Raw genomic sequence first — 26,113 nt, forward strand, 5'->3', positions numbered from 1 at the left:
AACCAACGGCACATTTTCAACTTTGAAGTGGAGAGTAAGTAGAACCTAAATCCAAATTTCCATGCAATTCGGAGTTGCCCCTGAAAATTACACTATTTCGAATATTCGCAGAGTGGATCCGTCTTGTAACAATTAATTTAAGATTTAGGGACTCGTTTTTTAACAATCCAATTATTTTGTCTTTGTACATCTTTTTAGGAAAAGTTGATATACAGGGGTATATAAAATATATACAGTGGAACCTGTTTAATTCGAACTTCCATAATTCGAAATCTTCTTTAATTCGAATTTTTATTCTGGTCCCTAGCATTTCCTATATAAGTAATGGTAAAAAGTCGTGAATAATTCGAATTATATTTTGGATACTTCGAACTTTTCTACTATCTTTTCTGAATATCTTAGAATCTTTTGTCATTACTGAGAAGCTAAATTCTAAAACGCAGCTAAAAATTTCGGATCTCTTTGGAAAAAAATAAAGTCTGTCTTTTTTATAGCTTGCAAATGTTTTAATTGGTATTTTTGGCCGAATTTTGTTGGCCCATTTTTTTAGGTTGACAAAACTCGGGCAAGAATAGGAACAAAAACATTTCCAAGCGATAAAAATGATCAACTACTGTTTTTTTGCTGATCAGTTACTGATATTTATCATTTGCAGGTGTTTTTGTAGGTAATCGTTGTTTTTGTAGATTTATTTTTTAATTCGAATTTTTGGATAATTCGAATTTTTTTAACGGTCCCCTGAGATTCGAATTTTATCCAAGTTTCACTGTATTATATTGCAAGTAAAAAAACTTTAATTATAACTCAAATGCTACTATGTACTACATGTCGGTTTATAACGTTCTCTACCGTTTTCTGACTGTTAATCGCGATTTCGTCCTGTTGTTCCATAAGTTCTCTTCTATGTTTCTTTCTCTCAGCTATTTGTCTTTTCCTTGCTTGGCTCCAACTTTTTCTTGGTCTATCTTGTTTTCCCTTTCCTTCTGGTTGCAATTTTAGTATTTCCTTTGGTATTTATTGTTCATCCACCATTTGTATATGTACGAACCAAATAAGTTGTTTTGTTTGATAAGTCATATGTGATTGTTCGTTTGATTCCCATTATTCATCTAATGCGTTCGTTAGTAATCCTTTCTCTTCTAGATTTTCCTACTGCTGTTCTCCAAAATTCCATTTCCGTTGCTCTTAGCCTTGCCACTGTTCTTTTTATTTTCTTTGCTGATGGATTGGTCCCATAAAATACTGTTTAATATGTGATGGCTTTTCTGTCTGTCATATTTCATTCTCTTATGGCTTCTTCGAATGTTCCATCGTGCGAAATATTGATACCTAGATATTTTGTAGACGTACCAGTGCTTTATCGTGGTTATGTCGTCTAATTATTTTATTGACTTCTAGACCCCATATAGTCCATTAAAATGTTAAATTTTTTAGGACATACCTTGCATTTCTTAGAGGAGTCAATTTTATTTCTTTAATGTGTAGGGGGGATCAGTAGAAGCTTAAGTTCAAGTTTTTGGGGTCGCCATCCTTGTCCCCCGGTCAGTGCCGGTTTATCCTAACTTCGGGCCCTGGGCGCTGGCGGTTTAGGGGCCCCCTTCATTGCTATTCGTTGTCAGTTTTTTAACAAGAAAGCACATGCATTAACTATAAAGGTTTATTGTAAAATCCATACAGTAATTTTTTTAAACAAGCAAGAAGAATAGCAAACGTAAAAAATAATCCAAAAAAATAAATAAAAAATAGAAAGTTCCACAAAACAACACATGACAAGCAAAAAAACATATTCTAAAAAATACATAAAGACAAAAATTAGATCATTTTTTTTTGACTTGGTATTCGCAAACTTCCATATAATATTATCAGAATTCAGTTTTTCCAGTTCTTCATTCTCTATATACTATATTATACAATAGTGATAATGCGTCTAGGTTTTTTTGACCCAAATTTGACCTTAAATATGTTTTTATTCTTTTTAAAGCCGAAAAAGACCGCTCACCTGACGCGTCAAATAAGAAAAAGTTGCCTTTACATCCTGGATGACATAAAATTTTTCATAAAATATGTTTATTCAAATTTTGGCATAACGTTACAAAATGGGTAATTTCATTATGCAAGTTCTCTGTGGTTTCATAAACATCGTTTTTATGTTTCTCGCATAAAGTATTAATTGACGTCTTATCTTCTTCTTTATCTAGAGTAAAAAAACATTTAAAAGCTGATGTCACACCCTTGTAGCATTCAATTCGCGATTCTGAAAACAGCGACTAATTTTCTAGACAGCGATTTCTTTGTCACCGCGACTACAAATCGCAAGTGGAGTGCTAGCCTTAGAGGCCACTGTATAATGCCAAATTGCAATTTTTGTAATCACTTTACTTTTGAATGTTTGAAAGGGTGTGTACTATTGTTTGCGTATATGTCATTTTCGAGAATAATCTATTCTTTATCTATAAATTAGATGTATGTACATCTATTTTTGTCTTTCAACTATTTTAAAAGAACTTATTTTGTTCCTATTTTAAAAGAGAACTTATTTTAAAGCCGAAAAGTGAGATATACCTATTATTATTCGGGCCCCACAATTCAAAATGAAATTATTAGAAACTAAAAAAACTCCGTTTATGCGATTATTTTGAATATAATTCGAGACATAGCTAAATCTGATAACTTTCTGTAGTTTTTGGAAAAGGGCCCGCCACAAACACTGACACGGGGCCCCTGTAGAGCTAGGCTACGCCACTGTGTATAGGCTTGAAGAAATGTAATATTAGAACATAGGCTTTTTATTGGCATATCTGCGTATGAGGTTTTTTTCGGAGAATATGTAGATTATTTAGCGTCTTCATTTTTTTATAATTAAAACGAATGGGCCCCTTCGGGCCCCGGGCCCCTGGGCGCCAGCCCCAAGCGCCCAGTGGATAAACCGGCACTGCCCCCGGTCGCCATCTTGGAAATGGGGTGCAAAGGGGTTTCGCGCTATATCTCGTAAATTACCAGCCCTACGGAAAATCTAATTAAACATAAAATGTAGCAAATTAAATTTTCCACAATTTTGTTTCTATTACTTTTTATCGTAAAGTGACCAACAAAAAAGATATAACCAAAAATATGTAAATTTTTTTTAACAAGTTTCCTTTTGGATGTTATAACTTTTTTTCAGTTCATTTTAAAATAAAATAACAATTTCCACTAAAAAGTTGTTTAATTCTATTTATTAATATAGGTTTTACAGCGCTCCAAACTTAACCAGATTCTCGAATGCTCATAGGGATACAATAAAAACAAAAGTTAGGCTTACTTTTCTATCTACCTATATATATTTTTTATTCATACAATTTATTATGATTTTAACATTTCTATGCTATTATTAATCTGTTATTGACCTTTCTTCCCACTATAAAACTTATAAATCTAAGCATATATAGAAAAGGCCCAAGAAGTTGTTTGAGGACAAATTCGCCGCTTCAGAAGAAGAATGACGCAACCGCAAAATTCTTAAGCAGAGTAAAAAAAACGATTTTTGATATCAAAATCATAAAGTATGATAAAAATTAGCCATTCACCACACCGTGGTCAGGATCTCGAGATATAAGCGTTTTTTGGGGTGTGCCGCTTGTATATGAAGTAACATAACTTTTTTTCCTATTATATATTTTGACTTAAAATTTTCCAAAAAACTTTTCATGAACTATATTTTATTGTTGTGTTGGTTAAAATTATAAACTAAAAAGTTTGTCACTCAACTTTTTTAAGTAAACATGAAACTAACGAAATATGATGACAAAATGTTAATAAATTAACAACTCCTTTTTTAATGTGTTTAAACATTTTGGACAAATTTCATTGTTATCTACATACTTCAAAGATAACACAGTGAAATTTTTAAAAGGAAATATTTACAGCGAAAAAAGATACAGCGAGGTAAATTTGAAAAATCATCAAAATTGATTTTTGGCATTTTTGTATAAAATTTATTTTTTTAACATGTTACACCAACTCTAGATAAAAATAAACTTCATATTCGGATTCAGCGACCTCGAAAACAAAAATAGACCAAAATTGATCATTCACCTTAAATTTGATTTTCGTGGTTGGCATAACGGTTAATGCCGCTCGTCTAATATATAGATAGAAAAGCATTACTTTTCTACTAGAATTCGAGAATCTGGTCAAGTTTGGAACGCTGCAAAACCTAGATAATAAATAAAATTAAACAACTTTATAGTGAAAATTGTTTATTGAAAAATCGTCTACAAAATCGCTATGATGTTATTTTATTGTGAAATGAACGTAAAAAAAGTTATAACCTCCAAAAGGAAATTTCTTACAAAATTTTCTCTTATTTTTATTTATAACTTTTTTGTTGGTCACTCTACGATAAAAAGTAATAGATATAAAATTGTAGAAAATTTAATTGGCTTCATTTTATGTGAAATTAAATTTTCTGTAGGGTAGCTAGTTTACGAGATACAGCGCGAAAGCCCTTTGCACCTCATTTTCCAAGATGGCGGCCTGGGGACAAAAGGGCCTCAACCCCAAAAACTTGAACTTAAGCTTCTACTGAAGCCCCCTACACATTAAAAAAATAAAATTGACTCCTCTAAGAAATGCACACTAAATGTAACATTTCAATGGACTAATATATCATACCCTTCAATTAATGTTCGGAACATATTTAAACCGTCATAATCTTGAGCCACTATTACTTGATTGTTTGTAAAGTTGACCGTATACAGTCAGCGCCAACATACAATACAGTCGGAAAAATGAAAGAATACCCATGGACGAACATATAAAACACGCTGTATTTTCCTGTCACCGTGTCACACAAAAAATTGGCAAGCGCAAGTACATGTAATAATTATTATTACATGTACTTGCGCTGGGCAATTTTCTTTGTGACACGGTGACAGGAAAATACAGCGTGTTTTATATGTTCGTTCATGGGTATTCTTTCATTTTTCCGACTGTAGGTCTGTTCGTACAGGAATCACTGACTATCAGCAACTGCACGACGCATGCGTGTTTCAATTGTGCGAACGCTAATATTGAAACACGCATGCGTCGTGCAGTTGCTGATATATAGTCAGTGATTCCTGTACGAACAGACCTTATACTTCATCTAATTTACTTACCATTGCACGTCATCCGCGTCATAGCCCGAGACGTCACATGATACCAACGCGAAATATTTAGGCGGTAGGCAAGGTCCCTATACCATAGGTTGTATGGTAACTTTGACATTGACAAATGAAATATTGTCATCGTGACGTCACCCAGACGATCAATTTTACGAATTGTTTGTAAACATAATAGGATACGTGGTTTGGAGGCTATATTTTGTTATTAAATATCGTTAGTGTTTTAATTTGTGTTTATATCTTGAGATATAATGTATCTATAGATATCATTAAGTGTTTTTAGTATAATAACTTAAATCCAAAACTCTTTTACAAGTGGTAAGATACATTTTAATGTGGTTGTATTAAGTACCTATTTCTTTCTGCTGTATTGTATAGTAAAGAACATTCTTGTATAGAGACATTACAGTTCTGTAATGTCTCTTGCGGTTCTTCACATCAAGTTTACATCATCTGTGTAGGTTGCAATCTGCTTAGACTTATTGAACTATTATATGTAATTGTTTCATATAAAATTATAACCAATATTGCAGCCATCTGAAGATCGTTTGAATAAACAATTATAAACTAAATGAATATATAAAATGGGGAAAATTCCCTTTATTGCACTGAAATTGTATTTTTTATAATTTACTGTTAATGTAAAACTTCACAGGTACCTATTGAATGGAATCATAATGTTTTAATAGTTTTAGATACATATTATAATCCAGTACCTAACGTAATCAGATGCTCTTATGTTAAACTTAAGGGAAAAACTACTAATTTTGATACATAAATCTTTAGTTTAATCTCTTTTTCACCATGGTTTACATGTTAGGAGGAATTTATAATAATGTACTACATGCATTATCCCCAATTCAAAATTATTATATACCTACTCAAAATCATTTAAAAAAGTAAACTGTATTGAACCCATTATTAATATACCTAGGATATTTGAATGATTTAGTCCCATATATACACAAGAATCTCCTTCTGCTTTAATTAAGTAGTAATGCTATTCTACTGCATATATTTAATTGCAATTATATTCTATGATTTTTGTAACTCTGCAGGTATCTACCACATTTTTTAAAGAATATATGAAATAAATAGTCATTAAAAATCCAAACGTATTTTTTTTAAATATACACATTTTCAAAACATTCCTACTTTCCGAGTTCATTTCAATGAGTGAAGTGAATGAATTTGTATGCAGCATTCTGGGTGACGTCACTCCCGCCATTAGATTCTCGACGCTGATTGGTGGAAAGTTACCATGCAACCTGTCTATTTATGAACCTTGGGCGGTAGGTGTGTTCTTTTTTAGAATCACTTTGTGAGTACACTGGCATTACAGCCACTAGACATATTTTATTATATACGCGTAGAAATATTATTTAAAGATTTCTATTAATGCTAACTTAAAGAAATACATAATAAGTTTCATTTAATTTGTATAAATGGATTATAAAGCGTTTTTATGAAGCACATTTGTTCGAAATACACTGTAACTATAATCGAACGCAGGTGATATTTTGGCATATGGGATTCCAATGAACTCTCAGTGGTGGCCGGTGGATGGCTAAACTGACATGGCCATAGACATAGTTAAGGGGGGGGTGGTCATGACGTATGTAATGTTTACATTGAATATTGACAAATTTGTAAAGAATATCCTGTTTGGTTTTGTTTTTTTGTTAATTGTGTAGCGAAATTTGTGAAATTGTGATAGCAAATTAAATATTAAGTGGTTTAAACATTGGATACGCCTATGGATGACAGTTTCGCCATCCAGCAGCCATATTATATCACGTGATTTGGAATGCCTAATTGGTAACATTTATTTGACAGTTGCGGTGATGACACTTCATATTTGTTTATATTCTTTACTAAAGTATTTGTTTCATTATATTTACTGTTTTTATTATGTACTTTAACGTAAGATTATAACTTAATTCTTGTTTTCTATTTCTAAAGTTTTTATTTATTTACATTGAATATTAATTTGTTTTGCTGTATAATCCACCTCCGCAAAAATTGTGTGATGTATTTGATTTAAAATGAATTCAAGAATTTCTTGTAATTAGGCAACAATGTCAACTTTCAACTTAGATCTCTAACGTAGATAATGACGTGCAACGGTAAGTAAATTAGACGGACTGTAGACACATAGGAACATTGAGCTATTACAGTCCTGGACCCTTCACATGTTGCAATGTTTATTTTTATGTCTAGTGACGTTTAGAACGTCAGAAAATGTATAGAAACTGAATATTAACAAAGAAAGTTGACAAATAATAGATAAGCTGTATTAAATACAGCTGATCTCATTTTGACGTTTATAGTTGTTGTCATTTTGTTAAAGTTGTGACAGTTTTAGATGGTATTATTCTTGGTGTTTGAATAAAGTTATTTAAAAAAAAAGTAATAATAATACTATTAACTAATGTATTTTTTGTATCGAAAAACAATTATTTTGAATAGTTTCTTGACAGTGACATGACAGGGATAAAAGTCACATCTGAGAACGGACCGGATTAGCCCATAAGCATAGCAATTAGGTACCTATACCTACCCATGTGTCTAGTACGGTGACTCTTACTGTATAGTATATACCATAGTGTTGGCGAGTGCTATCCCCATTGTTCTAAATTTTTGTTTCCATTTTTTTTAAAGCACTTTCGAGGTATATTTTAAATAAGCCGAAGACACACATCCTTGTTTCAATTCCTTTGATATTACAAATCCTATTGTTATCTGTGTCCCAGTTTTTATTTCAAGGTTTACCAGCTTCACTACATTAGGGTCTCAATAGGCTTGATACAATTCGAAATTGTATCTTGCTCCAAATGTCATTTTGACATACCACTGTATGCTTCTTGACTAACTTTTTTCAAATTCTCTACGAGTACGCTTTACAAGGCTTCTCTTAGTCGATTAAAATGCTATTGGTCTTTTTACCTATTATGAACTCTGTTCCGATATTATAGTCACTTGGGTTGCAGTTGAAGTAGAATATATATTCACTAACTTCCAGTATTTTAACGCCCATCCACCCAGTCACCTTCAGAGCTAGTATACTGACCCTATATAGTTGTAGTATTCTCGAAAGTGTTTGGAATGCTTCAGTTTTTGTCCATAATCTCGCCAGTGGTTGTCGTAGGTTCTGTCCGGTTAAAATTTTCGTAATGTTTAATTTTTTTATATGGTGGGGTTGTTAGCCCAACGCCTAACCCCTAACCTGAAGTGTCAGGAACTTTTCGGAATACCCATCAACTAACCCTTCTACTTTCTAAACCGGACTTGATTTTTAATAGATGTATCAAAAAAACTAAAGACAATTTTATAAATTTATTATATTATAACCCATTTTAACACTAAACCTATACCATTTTTTTTTCTAAAACTTCAAACAAATTAAAAATTACAAAGAACTTTTTATAATCTAAAATTTCCAATACATCTACTTACATTTTCCGTTAATCTCATTGGTTCTAAAAATGTGCAAACACAATCGTATTAAAGAATAATGTAGATTTATAAGTGTTTAAACTGTCAAAAAGGAAAATTTGAACAGTTTTACAAATGTTCCTCTTACTTAAAACTACTGTAATTACACACATAAAAGTTAAATATTTCAAAATTTAAAAAATGAAGCAGAATAGAGTATGACAAAACACTAGTCCTAGTCTCATAAACCTTCTTTTGTCTAGAGACTGCCCCCTTGATATACTTATTCCCTCCTTCAAACCTAACGTAACCATTGTCAGTGCTCACGTTAGGTCATTTATGGAACGGAAATATTATTCCCAAAACAAGTTTTTACATGTTTTTGTTGGGATTATCTATAATTTCATACTTCTTACAGTTACAATATTAGAATATTGATGTTATTTATAATTAAACATTACATAGCTAAATATAACATAATCTTATACACCTACTAAAATAACTACTCATTTACCTTACCCCTTTCCGTTGTTTTAACTGCAATTTTATTAGTAATCCATTCGCACATACTGGCCCTTCGAAGTAGGCAACACAAAATACAACATTTAGTAATGAACTACAAAAATGTTCACGTGAGTTACACTTCCTGAAGAACAAAATTGTAATAAGTAAAATTTTGCTTTATCACATTATGAATGGATGTTCCTTTATGGGAAAGGGCTTAGTTAATTTGCCAGGTATGATGTTCCAGTGAAGTACGAAAAAATGGGGAATAATTATGCTTGAAAATCATGGACATCTATTTTTGCAAATAAATGTTTACACTTTTTCAACACGTTAGCTTATTCCGGACGACTATCTTATATAAAATATTAAGTGTAACCGGTTCAAATAAATAAAATATATATGTATACTCGTACTGCATTTATCTCACATACTCCACGAATATGAAAATTACAAATGATAAAGATATAACAACTAACCAAAGATTTTAGAAACAGAAGACAACAAGGAAAATCAAAGAAATATAAAAACAGCAAAAAAGCAAATGTGATATAAAAAGCAACAACACAATAGAGAAGAGTAGGCACATCTTAAGTTTTGCCAAGAATCGAACAAACATCAAATGCAGTCTGCATAAATATATCTAAAGATATATTTATATACCTACCTATATAGACGGAGAGGTAGCGCTGAAAAATCTCTTTGAATTTACTAAAGCTAAATTTTTCACAGTTGATTACTGTGATTGTGTAGAGAAACATACTGCGGTCGGTCAAGCGAAACGTAGAACAGGGGTTACTGAGAGGGTATCAAAGTTGCTTTCCTACGAAGGTAATTAAATCCATTTACTAAGGCTGAAAATCAGTACACACATTCTTAATTGAATATAAATAAGTTATTATAGTCGGTCAGCTGTATGACGGGACAGAGCCGGTCGGTCGGCCCCAATGAATGTACAGGGTTATTCACTATATTTTGACAACCTTGTAAACTGCTTTATTTACAGAATTTAAAAAAAATGTAAAATACAAAAGTTATTCGATTTTTAATTATGATTTTTGACATATATATCGTACTAGTGACGTCATCCATCTGGGCGTGATGACGTAATCGACTATTTTTCAAATGAGAATAGGGGTCGTGTGCTAGCTCATTTGAAAGGTTATTCAATTCTCTATACAGTACTATAAACGTTATCATTATTTATACAGGGTGACCAAATTTTTTTTTTAATTATTAATTAAACAATTATGTAATTTAATTAAAAAATTTTTTTTGGACACCCTGTATAATTACATAATCATGTTAATATTTATATTACTGAATAAGGAATTGAATAACCTTTCAAATGAGCTAGCACTCGACCCCTATTCCCATTAAAAAAATAGTCGATTACGTCAACACGCCCAAATGGATGACGTCACTAGTACGATATATATGTCAAAAAATCATAATTGTATTTTCCATTTTTTTCAAATTCTGTAAATAAAGCAGTTTACAAGGGGGTCAAAATATAGTGAATAACCCTGTACATTCACTGGGGCCGACCGACCAGCTCTGTCCCGTCATATTTATGACCGACTATAATAACTTTTATTTATATTTAATTTATGTGTGTACTGATTTTCAGCCTTAGTAAATGGGTTTAATTACCTTCGTAGGAAAGCAACATTGATACCCTCTCAGTAACCCCTGTTCTACGTTTCGCTTGGCCGACCGCAGTGTGTTTCTCTACACAATCACAGTAATCAACTGTTAAAAATCTAGCTTTAGTAAATTCAACGAGATTTTTCAGCGCTGCCTCTTGGACTAATACCTGAAAAGATTTTCATGAGTTCAACTACAGATATTAACAGATCGACACGGTGACCTTAATTCTTCTTCTTCTAATGTCGACTCCACTAATGACGGTTGGCTATAACCATTGCAAATTTGTCGCTATCTTCTGCTTTTCTTAAAAGCCCGGTCCAGTCGCGCATGTTTTTCATCCACATCGCACATTTGTCGTCTACCAGGATCCCTTTTCCTTCGATGTTACCCTTTATAATCAGCTGCATAGTTTGTCAAACCTAGGAACAAGTTTGACAAACTGTAACAACTCGTACTTATCATGAATGTATGTTCCCCAAATATGCTGTTTTTCTCCAATGGTGGTCAAAAGTTCTGACCTTAATGCGATAAAAAATGCACTAAGACATGACGCAAAAAAACTTTCTTACTAAAACAAATAGACCCCTGCAGACTGTGCCAATGTGATCTTTGTTTAATAATACAAATATGTATGGAGTTTATGAGACTCATTAAAGCCACAATGGATGAAACTCAGGCATGTGTACGAATACAAAACCACCGGACAGACTTTTTTAACATTTCGCAGGGACTAAAACAGGGAGATGGGCTGGCCCCAACATTGTTTAACCTGGCACTGGAGTATGCGGTTAGGCAAATGCAAACTGGACGAGGAAATCTACTGATCAACCGAACGGTTCAACTGGCCGCTTATGCTGATGATATTAATATTATGAGTAGAACATCAACAGGAGCACAGGAAACATATGCAGAGTTAAAAACACAAACAAAAATGCTAGGTCTGGAAATTAACACAGAAAAAACAAAAATAATGACTCAGACGAGAAGAAATATAGTCCCAGAAAACATTATACATGAAGATGACATTGAAACGGTTGAAAAGTTTACATACCTGGGAGTAGAAATATATGCCGACGGATCAGAAGATGGAGAAATAAGGAAGAGAATAACGCAGGCAAACAGAGCTTATTTTGCCCTCTCCCATATATTTCGGTCAAAAAGTGTCCACCGAAATACAAAGATGAGAATCTATAAAACCTTAATTCGACCAATAACATGCTATGGCAGTGAAGTCTGGGTGCTGAAAGAAACATCCAAAAACAAACTCGACACATTCGAAAGGAAAGTACTTAGGAGAATACTAGGACCTGTGAGGGAAAACGGAATCTTCAGAAGTCGATACAACAACGAGCTTTATCAACTTTATAAGGAAACGCCCCTGTCAGACTTCATTAGATTACAAAGATTGCAATGGGCCGGACATGTGATAAGAATGGGAGAGGATAGGCTACCAAAACGAGCACTGAATGCTAGAATGCAAGGAAAGAGACCGGTTGGGAAGCCACGAAAGCGCTGGGAAGACACAGTAAACAGCGACGCACAAGCCCTTTTAGGAGTCCGTGTATGGAGAAGAGCAGCCACAGACAGGCAAGGGTGGAGGCAAAAAATAAAGGAGGCCAAGGCTCAATTTGGGCTGTAGTGCCGTAGAAGAAGAAGAAGAAGTATGGAGTTTATGACTTTGGAAAGGTATGATGTAACAATAATTAAAGCTTCAAAATTTTAGATAATAAATATTGAAGTATTGGGGTCATAGCAAGTTAAAAACGCAAAAAATTCCACATAATGAAAAATAACCAAAACTATATTGAAAATATACTATAATGGCACCCAACGTGGGGCTTAAACAGCAGAACAGTAATTTTTGGATGTATAATTGGCATCAACATATGTTTAGCTTGACTTCACACAGTACATGAATTTTTTAAGTTATTTTTGCGACATTCATTCTTTACACTTCTTTTTCTTTAAAACCAACTTTAAGTATCACCTAGTTGGTTTTAGGACGATCTAAAACTTTCCCCTACATAGTTTGACGCAACATCACAATGAATGTGTCACCACATATGGCTCAAACTAAACTACAAACAGAAAGTTATAAAAAAAACTTCTAAGAATAACTTTTAAGAAATAGAAAAACTAACAAATGGTTTAGGCGTTGGATAAAATTCTAAGACATAATACAAAGAGTATGTTCCTTAAAATGGAACTGGGCCGGAAGTTCTGGAGTAGAAATATGGATGGTTAGATGGAATCCATGGGGAGAAAGAAAAAAGCGTAGGAAGACAGCAACAAAGAGGGTACTATCGAGGACTTACAAAGAACAGTGGGACTAAATTGGTACCGGCTAAATCGAAATAGAGAAAACTGAAGAGCAATGAAGGAAGCCTATACTGAACAGATAAAGAAAGGCCGAAGACCAACAGTAATTTTTTTGCACTTCTGATAAAAAATAGGTCTGGACCTATTCGTCTAAGACATGACCTTGACGATGCGCCTCTGGAGCGACAGTCTACATCTCAGTGGAGTCGCTCAGTATTATCGCCGTTGTTTTCATTTATCACGCTTCATTTTACATCTACTGCTAGCGTAAATCTGTAGCTCGTGGAGCCCTAGCCTTAAGTGCTCTTCAACCTTCAAGTAATGTGAGTCGTACAGAGTATCATCATTATATTTATCCCAGTTACAGTCATTTTATTAATATTAGTACGAGAGTGAATTTATACAATCTTTACTCTCGAATTAAATACTAACAAATACTCAAATTCGTACTTTGTAAAAAACCTATAAAAAGGTCGCGACTACTATCTTAATCTAATGCCCTTTTTAACATCATAAACTTTACCAAAAATAATACTTTATTTATTGTATAAGTTTCGATTTAAGGACACTTTACTGCACTTTATACTTTAATATTTGCGCAAATATCCACAAACAAAAGCTCATAAACCTGAACGCAGAATTAAACAGGGCCTCACTAAGGACCAGTCTTACATTTTGTTTTCGTAACACTTTAACAAATTTATTTTTAAAGTAAAGTACACCGCGAATAGATTCGTCTCGAAATGATTATATATACATATATAAATCTAAAATCAAATGGATATGTACGTGAGTGTAGAGTGAAAACAGATTTTGTGTATTAAGATTAAGGCAGAAGCTTACTCTTATCTTATAGATAATAAAGTAGGTAGGTATAATTTGGTCAGTCCTACCAAAGTACATAATTCCTCTAATCGGCTTAGCTCACATTAAGTTAAGCTGTTTTCAATAGCGACTAGACTAATAATATTTTGTGAAAACAACAAGTTTTATGGACTTCAAAAATGTGATTTCCATAAACTTTAATTACAATTTACGCCGTTATTAGTCAAAATTCGTAGTTGGCGCAATGATATGAAATCATTGTAATTTCGAGACGAATCTATTCATGTAAATTTTATTGCATTTGAGTGACATTATATTTTCCATAAGATATATGCGGTGTTCATTATCCCTTAAAAACGAACTCTTAAAATACTAAAACTAATAAATTTCATTATTTTGTATAAATACTTTCTAAAATACGATGCAATCTAGACTGGCAGATTCATACCTGTAAAATTCTAGCCAGAACAAATTTTTTCACTTGAGAATTTGTTGTGTAAAATGCCTTTGTGCCTTTTTACTACCTCGTTATGAAAAAACAGTACATTTTCTCTATAACGTTCAGTATAAGGACACTATCGCGCTTTATTTATAATTAAAACCTAGTGCAAGGTAGACTAATACATGAAGAACTAAACTTATTATTAGTCCTCATAAAATGTTTAGAGATATTTCAATACAATCTCTTATTAAACGATAAACGTTTCGAGGCACTTCACCATCAACCTGGCACTATCTTCCAGAAAATCATTAAATGTAGCAGTTTTTTAAATTACAAATACAACAATGCTTATAAAAGAAGGTTCGCTCACCCTAAAAAATGTTTTATTATTGGTAATCAGTGGTTTGGAAAACATGTTTAGTCAAAGTATTGCAAGAAAATTGTAATTTGAAATTGACAATCTTTGACTAATTCGTAGTACTTAATCTGTGAAATAATTATTATGAATAATTATTGAATTTATTATAAATTCAAAACGTCGTTGAATAATGAACATCTCTCCAAACAAATACAGCAAGAATATAAAAAGTAGTCTAACATGTGGTAAGGGTAAGCAGACGAAGTGATACAATAATGAGGGTCCAACTGAACACAGGCGATACAAACGTGAACATATCGCACCTTTGGAGAAGCACTGACGTAAGTGCATATTTGTTGAGAAAACGCATTTATAGTTTTGAAAATTAGTTAAGGCCAAAAATGACATGCAAATCACAAGAGAAAGTAGAAATTTATTGTCCACGGTTTGTAGTCATTACAGTATCCTATATTATACAGTGATGAGTGCTCTAGTAACCGGCAAAATAACGAAAAAGACGGAAAACATAATACGTTGTAAAATAAAAAGAGATAAAACTAGTCGAGGTGAGAAATTATCAATAGAAACCTATAAATTTATACTATATTGATAGTTTCTCACATTTAGACGTATCGGGAGTCACAGGAGAATTTTATAAAACTTTAAACAAGAATTTTATAAAATTTTCCTGTCACAGTGGCAGTTACCAAACACCTCCCATACGTCTAAAGGTAGGAAACTATCAATATATTGTAAATTTATAGGTTTCTATTGATAATTTCCCACCTCTACTAGTTTCATCTCGTTTTATTTCACAACGTATTATGCTGTCCGCCTTTTGCGTTATTTTGCTGGTTATTAGCGCACTCATCACTGTATAAAGTTTTCTTAGGATTTTTCTTAAACATCCCCTCTTAATGTCGCGTGAAAGGGGAGAAAATTAGCAAATATATCATTGTTTCTCAAAAAATTAGCAAATATGTCATTGTTTCTCCAAAAATTTAATAATTTGATTCTATCATTGCATACTAATGTTGTATCATGCACAACTGACAATCTGACGTTGTTGCACTAAGAGAGCAGGTAAAGACGGAAATTCAACAACGACATACACGTCATCTAGCGAAATAGGGAGGAGAGTTATGATTCTGACATTCTCCAGACAAATATGAGTAATAGGAATATCGAAGTGTTGGTAACTCAATTTGTGGAAAGTGTCTTTGGGGAAACACTTGCGTCAGTGTTTCCCCAAAGGTGCGATATGTGCCTACGACCGCCCCTCAGGCGGCCTCAGGTAGGTGCTGCGTAGAAGAAGCCAGTTAAAAAAGGTACCAACGTGATAAACAGTGGATGCAGTTGCCATACCATTACCAGGATACAGTGGTAACAGATAACAGTTATAAACTGTAAAGTGGATACACACGGTGGAAGTTAAAGAATAACGATTTGGGAAAAGTGTTCAAGAGTAGAGTCCTGGAAGAGTTTAAGGAAAAAAATACGGCAAATGCTGAAATAAAGAATACCAGAGGAGAGACAGAATATGCGGGACCCCAAATAACAATGTAATACCGGGAGAAACGAGAGATGAGGTTGTCAAGGCTTTTAATAGGGGCATAATGAATGATAAATGAATAGTGAATAATAATCTTAAGGGGGTTAGGAACTGATAGAATACCTATAGAGGTTTGGAAGGTCATAGAAGAGGAAGGGGTTGATATATTGTGACAAATAATAAATAGGATGTGACGAAGAAGGGATGGATAGAGAGCGTACAGGTACCACTGTATAAAGATAAAGATGACATTCAGAACTGTAAGAACTATAGAGTGATAAAGTTTATGTCGCACACAATGAAAACTTGCGAGAAACACATAGATAGGACAAGAACAATTTATGATTATGCCAAGAAAGAGGACAACAAGAGGTTGATAGAGAAATACGACGAAAAGAGCTATGGAGATGTATGGGAGAGAAATGGGTTCTCTCTGACAAGTACGTAAAGCTCGTGAAGGATACTTATGAGAGAGCGTACATCAAAGTAAGAACTTGCGTCGGATTGACAGAACGTTTTCTAGTGACGGTTGATTTGCATCAAGGCTCTTCACTAAGTTCCTCTGTTATCGATGTACTGACTGCAGGCTCTGTGGTCAATGCTTTTGCGGATGAACCGTGTTAGTCGAGGAGAGCAAAAAATGTAGGTTTGGAAAAGGGCTATTGAAGAAACGGAACAGGAATAGTTGGAAACACCGGATTGCTGGGAGAAAACTAGGACGAGTAATGATAATATAAACTAGGACTAGAAAATGTGACACCAGATCAAGAAATTGTCCACATGATAAAGGCTTTGGTTTGACTGGGTGCGAATCAACGGGATACTATGTGATTGATAAATCGGGGAAGGACCGAAAGGAAAGATACACAAGAGTGTGGTGATGTCTGCGTTGGTGCACGGCGATGAAGAGTGGCCTGTCAAGAAGACTCAGGAAAAGGACGGAGGTACCGTGAAATATGAGGTAGATACTTATGTTAATAATAGTCTTGCATTCATGTTTGTTAGTTGAGATGTTACGACAGATACGATGTTGTTGGGACAGATTTAGAATGTTGCACGAGTAGATGCAAAATCACAAAATCAAATTCATTCATTCCATCGATAGTGGAGATGTGAGCATCGTGTTGCCATGTTGTAACGCATTATATAACGTTTTGAAGATAATGTAGCGACTTTTTGATCTGATCAACATCTTGATTACCCACCATAGGCTTTTTCATCGCTTCTGTGACGCATGGCAAGTGCCCGAAACAAATGAGAAGCGATGAAAAGCGCTATTATACTTGTCAACTGTTAACAATTATTTTATTTGTTTCACATAGATAACTAGAAAACTTAAGCTTTGGTACTACAGCTGAACTCAAATAATTTTAAAGTTCGGTAAATATAATAATAAAATGACTAATCTTATTAATTAGAGTTTCGGGTGAGCGAACGGTACTTATACTAAAACACTTACAAATATATCAATAAAAAAAGAACGATAGTTTTAATCTGAATCGGATTTGCTAGAGTCGGAGGAGCTACGGTTGGAGGAGGAGCTTGGCTTGCCTTTTGAAGACTTTTTGGAGTTGTCTGACTTTCTTTGATCGTTGTTCTTTCCTCGTGGACCTGTCTTGTTTTTCTGTACACCTCCTCTTCCTCTGTTATGATATTCTCTACCTGTAATAATAATTATGTATGTTAGTATTTTTTGAAATCGTCTAAAAATAGTAAGAAATGTAACAGTGGAAATACCGGGTATCCACTTATATTTTCCCCCATTTTAACTGCCTATAACTTCTAAACGGCTCAAGATAGAAATAAGGGTTATGCGGTTTTCGGTGAAATGTTTTATTTTAGTAAAAGTTTTGTCTGAATGGATTGAGTTTTTTTATATCGCTTTTAATTACGAAAAAAAATGGCGGACTTTGTTGACTTTTTTAATGGAACACCCAGTATATTTTTTTGTAAATTGAAAGAACGGTCATTCACCTATCCAGCGATATAAAGTTTTTTAAAATCGGTTGTCAAATGACTGAGTAATTATTTTTTAAATGAGAGGTGCAACGTGGATATCACATAACAAAATAACATAACTAATAGTCGAAGCAATAATAAAGCACTGAATCTCCGAAAAAAAAGGACAAGACGGATCTTAATAATTCTTTTTGCATTCGATTCGTGAATGCGCCAGGAAACTTTGTGACCTCGAGCCATAATGCATGCTTAAAGGGCATCCCAAACAGACAGTAAAAAAATTCAGAACTCGTCAATTATGGCGCTGAAAACGAATATGACGTCGTAAGTGATCTCCGGAGTACCTGGTGCCAAGGGTACCTACTGTTTACCTCGTCATTAAAATTCATTAAAAAATTAGTCAAACTCATTACTGGGGGGTTTTTAGGGTCACTAACGACAAATATAACATCGCAAGTGATCTACGGAGTACCTGGTGTCCAGCGTACCTACAGTTTACCTCATCTTATGAAGTTTTCGGCAAAAAATTAATTTATTAAAAAACTAGTCAAAAATCATTACTCGGGGGTTTTTGGGGTCGCACAACGAATATGACATCGGAAGTGATCTCAGTAATACCTGGTGCCCACGGTACCTACTGCTTACCTCGTCTTCGGCAAATTAAACCTAAGCGAGATACAACCTGCGCCGCCGGGACGGGTGACCCGTGCGTGCATTTATTTTTCTAGCGCGCCGCATATTGAACACAAGCCAACCCAACCGCTGGCCATCGACGCGGCGAATAGAGACGGGCAAAATCAGTGCGGACATGTAACGTTTACTTTTGATACCGGTTCTAAGTGGTACTGAGTACAAATACTAATTACAAAATACTGATGTATCTGATCCTTGTACTGAATTGAGTAGGCAACTTAAAATCGGTATTTCCGTACTTGTAACTAGTAACGTTTTAAAAATATCTTACACGTCCCTACTAGTTGTAGCGGTATGACTTTCTAAAACATCGAATTTGATCATAATCGGGTGCATAAAAAGATATCTTACACTGAGTATTTTATTTCTGCACATAATACCTACATATTTAAAATAATCTCCCCCTACTGCTCGGTCATAACTCATATTCCTCAATTTACTGCTCGGATCACAACCATTTACAATTACTGCAGGTCATAATTCATAATCCCTCCGCTACTGATCGGTAATAAAAAATAACACTATCTGCATATCTCGTTTTTAATTTTTAGGCATAAACAAAAATGATGTAATAAACAAAAATGTAATATCCCGACAAGTTGAATTTGAGGGTAATACGAATAATTTTTCACCTTACTTTTCTAATAATGTGATTTTGTAAAGGCAAAACTTTGATTATTAATTTCGTATCGCCGCTTATTTAGTCTACCAAAAGTTATCAGAATTTAATGACAAAGATAACGCAGTTTTCACTCGGGGTGTTGACTATGCTAATATTTTTATTTATCATAATAAATTGTACTTAGGTATCATCCGTATTCATTTCAGATACTTCGATCTCGCAAACAAAAAAACGTAAAAATAAACATCTGGCGGTGAGTCACGCGTCCCAAGGTCCAAGAAAACTGTACGCCGATGACAAACGTTCTCAAGCGAGACCTGCGAACGCATGGACTGATAGTAGGATGCGCAATACTGTCTACGCAGTTCGCCGACGCAGGTTGTGTCTCGCTTAGGTTCAATTTGCGCCGGGCCTAAGGCACTTCTTAAGCTAAAGATCTATTGGTGCAACCAGGCATTAGACGCGTCTTTGCATATATGTATATGTTAACTACAATTATAATATACCTCTACCTTGTTGATTTCTTGGTCCTTGTCTGTTAACTCCACGATGATAATTATGTTGATTCCAGTTCGCGGGAGGTTGGTTCCAGTTCGCGGGAGGCTGGTTCCAGTTTGGTGAATTCCAATTTGCTGGAGGTTGTTGGTTCCAATTGGGTGGATGTTGGCCATATTGATTAGGGAATTGGGGAGGAAACCATTGCTGATTATACGATGGGCTATTTGCACCTCTGGGCCCGGATTCAGGACCATCGTTATTTTTAACGGATATCTTTATATCGTATTCCGGTGCGCTATTGTTAGAGCCTGTAAACAAAGTTTATTAATAAATAATTATAAGAGTTTTCATTAATAAAACTATATAACAAAAAAATTATTGGGAAATAAGTATACTACACTTCTATTCTTTTGAAGCTCAACCACCACGTTAGCCACTATGCCGTCACAGGATCAACTGTTTAATTCGCCAGAAATTCAAACCGAATATAACAAAATTCCCTTTGGCAACATTGTGTGGATACCAAGTTTTCTAGGATATCAACAGAACCTTAATTTAGTCCTGACAAATGAATATATTTTTTACCAACAAAAATGAGATGTTTTAACCAAATAATGTTTCAAATTTGATGTGCAAAATAATTTTGAATTCGGTTCCGCTAATGAACTGGCTTTATTGTCCTTAAAAGTAGAAACAACGTTTAATTTCTCTTGCGCAATCTTTGTTGTCTAATTATTTTAACTGCACTAATATCCATCGACTAATTTACAATGATTAATGAGATGTTAAAATTCTGCAATTTCTTAAACATATCGAATTGCATATACCAAACATTGATACTGCCACTTTGTTGCGCATTCTGACGGATTTCGGTTTTGACTATACATAATATTAGTGATGTACACAACCTTACCTGATTGGTTCCCCGATCGCCATTGGGAAGGACCGACATTTCCTCCTTGCGGCCCATACCCATATCCGCCTTGTGGAGGACCGTATGGTTGTGGAAAAGCGCCATATGCACCTTGTGGAGGGGGTCCGAATGGACCCGGAGGCAATAGAGGTGGTATGTATGATTGATTAGCATTTTGTGGTCTTCTGTTAGTAGCTTCATTGTAATTTGGTGGTGGACTACGATTTCTAATTTCATTTCTGTTTCTGTCTGCAAAGTAAAAAAGTGTGTTTTATGAAATAATTTGTTATTCAAATTTTAGAAGACAAATTTGGTATATACGTGAACAACAAAGAAATAATGTTTACACAAATCTAGTTTACCCATAAAGACGCCATTGTGCAGAGGGATCATCATAAGATAATAAGAACACAGTTATCCACTGTATGTCCAGTAAAAAGAGATTCGCAAAATAAAGTTAAAAATCCACAAGGAAAAGAAAATTTTTTCCTGTAGTTGACTAGTTGACTGTAAACCATCGATCACTAAAATTGGAAAAATTCTTTGTAAAAGGTATAAAATTTTTATTAAAAATCCCTTTAAGGGCTACATCACAACAAAACGTTTTCGATTTTATAAAAAATCATCATCAGTGTTAAGACAGATTGGATGCCAGCTGAGCCACCAAAGAAATATTCGGGTAAAAACCTTTAAATATAATACGGATGCATTAAAGGTGCATACTTAAATAAAATGCCTTAGGATGGATACATGGCAACAACGATAATGCCCTTAGGTAAGGTATTGAATTTCCCAACACGTGGGATACAAATTGAGTTGTTTACGTCTATATAACTTAGTTGCCATTAAGTCATTGGAATGTAAACAACTCAATTTGTATCCCACGTGTTGGGAAATTCAATACCTTACCTAAGAGCATTATCGTTGTTGCCATGTATCCATCCTAAGGCATTTTATTTAAGTATGCACCTTTAATGCATTCATATTACATTTAAAGAGTTTTTACCCGAATATTTCTTTAGTGGCTCAGCTGGCATCCAATCTGTCTAACACTGATGATGATTTTTTATAAAATCGTAAACGTTTTGTTGTGATGTAGCCCTTAAAGGGATTTTTAATTAAAATGTTATACCTTTTACAAATAAGTTTTCCAATTTTTATTTTAAAGTTAAAAATAGCTTATACATATTTTCAAAAGTTTCCATTTCCACCTCGGAAAACTACAGTTCTCACAAAGATCAAAAAGTCAGGAAAACACATTCATAATTTTTTTTATTTAAAAATAAATACCTTTATTGGGTTTCCTGGTTTGACTCCTATCTCTATTTTTATTTTTCTTTTCTTTATCACTATCCTTATCATCTCTTTCAGATTTTTGTTTCTGGTCCTTCTTTTTCTTGTCTTCATTTTTTTCTTTGGGCTAAAATAGAGATCTTTTGATTAATAAAATATCTTATGAATTAGGTATTTAGACAAAAATGATATCTACCAAATAAACGAACTGAGTTTTTTAATACTTCGTTTGGAAAAAGTAAAAAAATACACGCAGCAAAGGTTGTTCTGAAGCAATTTTCTTGTGGAATTTTAATACAATTTCTAATTTAGTTGGGAATCATCATCATCATTCTCTTTGCCTTATCCCTATGCGGAGTCGGCTTCCCTAATTGCATTTCTCCATACAATTCTATCTTGAGTCATATTGTAACAAAATAATTATTGACCGACCCTCGTATACCAGCTCCCGTCTCCGCACAGACAGAACATTATCGATGTTTCGAGATACGCCGATGCAGCGCCGATAAGGACGTGCAAGTGGTCGAGTCTCATGGACATACATAGCTAGAGATATAGGTACAGAACGTTCCGGAATGACGGGTATAGTATTTTTACTACAAAAACGTTATTACGTAGGTCAAAATTTTTGACGTAAGAGAACTGTCAAAACATTAGAATGTGACTTTTCATTATTGGCATGTTTATTATAAACATGGCAATAATGAAAAGTCACATTCTAATGTTTTGACAGTTCTCTTACGTCAAAAATTTTGACCTACGTAATAACGTTTTTGTAGTAAAAATACTATAGAGTATATAAATTGGGACGGATTTTGTAAATAGTAGTTGATAATATAAATTCGATCTGTAACTTGTATAAATAAATCTATAAACGAACCGAGAGTATTATTTTAACAGTAAGTAATCACGCTACAATATCAATATTAATCCCCTTTACCAACATGTCCTGCCTAATCGTCTCCCCCCACATCTTCTTTGGTCTTCCTCTCCTACTCCTTCCAGGAATCTGCACTTCCGCAATTTTTCGTATTGGGTGAGTAGCGTCTCGACGTTGAACATGACCAAACCATCTCAACATATGCTCTCTCATTTTGGCATTAATTGGGGCCACACCTAGACTTCCTCTAATATACTCATTTTTAATTTTATCCTTTTTTGTCACTCCACTCATCCATCTAAGCATTCTCATTTCCGTCACATGCATTCGTTGTTCCTCTTTCTTTTTCACTGCCCAACATTCAGTTTCGTACATCATAGAAGGTATTATGGCTGTTTTATAGAATTTTCCCTTCAACTTCAATGGAATTTTCCTGTCACACAGCACACCACTCGCTTCCTTCCACTTCATCCATCCAGCCCTAATTCTACTGCATGCATCTCCATCTATTTCTCCATTACTCTGTAATACCGATCCCAGGTACTTAAAACTATTGCTTTTTACAATCATTTCAACATCCAAAGATACCATTTTATTTGTAGTAACTCCATCTTTAAATGAACATTGCAAATACTCTGACTTTGTCCAACTAAGTTTTAAACCTTTTTCCTCCAGAGCTTGTCTCCACTGTTCCAGTTTTTGTTTTAAGTCTCTTTCACTATTTCCTACTAACACGACATCATCAGCATACATTAAGCACCATGGAATGTTACCCTCTAGTTTCGCTGTTATCTGGCCCAAAACTAATGAGAATAAATACGGACTAAGCACAGAGCCTTGGTGCAATCCTACTTTCACATGAAATTTATCAGTCTCTCCCACACCTGTCCTAACACTAGTCGTTACTCCCTCATACATATCCCTCACAATCTTTACATATTCACCAGGGACTCCTTTCTTATTGAGTGCCCACCACAGAATCTCTCGAGGAACTTTATCATATGCTTTCTCAAGATCAATGAATACCATATGAGCGTTTGTTTCTTTACTCCTGTTTTTCCATCAACTGCCTTATAATGAAAATTGCATCTGTTGTTGATCTGCCCTGCATAAAGCCAAACTGATCTTCCCGTATCCATCTATCAATTACCCTTTCCCATATTTTCATGGTGTGGCTAAGCAGTTTTATAGCCCTGTAGTTTGTACATTGTTGTATATTTCCCTTGTTTTTGTAGACAGGTACTAGTATACTGCTTATACATTCGTCTGGCATTTGTCCAACTTCCATAATTCTATTAAATAAACCTGCTAGCCACCTTGTTCCTGTCTCTCCCAATGCTCTCCATACTTCCCCAGGAATATCATCTGGTCCTACCGCTTTTCCTTTCTTTATTTTTTGAAGCGCTTGAGCCACTTCCTAGTTTGTTATTTTGGTGACCATTGCTGCTACTGTCTCCGTTGACTCTACAGGCTGTCTGTCAAATTCTTCATTTAATAAGCTGTCAAAGTACTTTCTCCATCTCTCTTTGACATCCTTTTCGTGAACTAGTATTTTATTATAATAACATCTCGGATACATCTAATCTGATTAAAATCTTTTGCTTTCTTCGCTCTCTGTTTGGCTATTTTATATATCTTCGTTTCGCCTTACCTGGTAACAAGTTGATCGTATAGCGTTGAATACGCTTCTGCTTTGGCTTTTGCTACTGCTACTTTCGCTTCCTTTTTCGCCACCATATAGTTTTGAAGATCTGTGTCGGATCTGGTTTCTTGAAACTTTTTATATAATGTTCGCTTCTCTTTTATTTTTCCTTGTACTTCGTTTGACCACCACCAAGTCTCTTTATCCTCAAACTTTTTTCCTGACGTTTTCCCAAGTATTTCAATTTCTAATTTAGTTGGGAATAAGCTACAATTTTAGTTTGAAATTAAGTTTATATGATGTTTTTATATCCACTTCGGAAATCGTTATCAAAATACAAAATTAATAAATTTAGTATAGATATAGAATATAGAAACAATATAAAAGCTCATGTAAAACAGAGTGCAGAGAAAAGAAAATGTAGAGCTAAAACAAGAAAATATGGGGCTTAAAGAAGATCCAACAGGGATAAACAAAAAGCATGAAAATTATGTAAAAACGCAACAGAAAAAATAGATGGAAAAATATGTGGAAATAATGGGAACTAGAATCGAATAATTAATAATAAAAAGGAATGTAGAAAAATCACATAGGTATCAACCCATATAGCACAGGTTATCTTTAAGATATCTTATTTACAACCAAATATGGTCTTATTGTCTTGAGAGTTTTAAAAAATATCTTTAAAACGCCAAATGTAAGATATCTTTTAAACATCATCTTTAAGATATTTTTTCTTAAAAATAGGTTATAATTACGAATTTAAAAGTTTCCATAATGTAGTTAAATTCCAGGTAGGTACATTAATATTGACATTTTTTTCGCATGCGATTAAAAGCGTGTTGTAGAGATATCATTCATTGCACATATATATTGTAAAAAGATAAAATTTATTTAATTTTTACATTTATGTATATTATAAAATGAAATTAATATTGGTGCCAAATTTTCGATATACCTAACCTATAATTTCAAAGGAACATGGGGCTGGTATATTGTCATGCATTTTTATACATGAGAGTTTACCAGATTTTAGTTAAATAATAAACCTGTTATTCTAATTAAATTGCTGTAAGTATTTTTGTTTTAAAATGTGTGTAAAATGTTATGCTGTGTGTGGTTTTAGACATTAGTGGATTTCCAGTTTTGATTTAATTTTATCTTTTTGTCGGTTTTATAGAGGCTACAGTATATACATTAAGTATGTAAAATGAAACGAAGTGGCTTGCAAAAGTATTATATGCGAGCTAAAAGGGCTATGCAGTTGCACCAGGTAGAAAATGAAGATAATTCCAGTTCAGATTCGGAGACTGTTTTACATAATAGTGTAATTAATGTAGACAATTTTGACCAAAATAGTTTTTTGAGCAATAAACGTATTTTT

The 26,113-nt window shown here is 33.9% G+C and overlaps 1 protein-coding gene across 5 annotated transcripts in view; it reads right to left on the reverse strand.

Moving 5' to 3' along the window:
* Positions 1 to 8,465: 8,465 nt before the first annotated feature.
* LOC126887194 (uncharacterized) overlaps positions 8,466 to 26,113 on the reverse strand; it is an 85,287-nt gene continuing 67,639 nt past the window's right edge. For 4 of the 5 annotated variants that reach the window (XM_050654587.1, XM_050654583.1, XM_050654584.1 and 1 more), the window contains 4 exons: positions 22,205 to 22,334; positions 20,915 to 21,163; positions 20,010 to 20,309; positions 8,466 to 17,891 (listed from right to left, as the gene is read on the reverse strand). In XM_050654587.1, the coding sequence (XP_050510544.1) occupies positions 17,719 to 17,891; positions 20,010 to 20,309; positions 20,915 to 21,163; positions 22,205 to 22,334 (852 nt within the window). In that variant the 3' untranslated portion in view covers positions 8,466 to 17,718. The remainder of the gene's footprint in view (positions 17,892 to 20,009; positions 20,310 to 20,914; positions 21,164 to 22,204; positions 22,335 to 26,113) is intronic. The other variant, XM_050654586.1, reaches the window with a different exon arrangement.

Source organism: Diabrotica virgifera, chromosome 6 (assembly GCF_917563875.1).
Source record: "Diabrotica virgifera virgifera chromosome 6, PGI_DIABVI_V3a".
NCBI lineage: Eukaryota > Metazoa > Arthropoda > Insecta > Coleoptera > Chrysomelidae > Diabrotica > Diabrotica virgifera.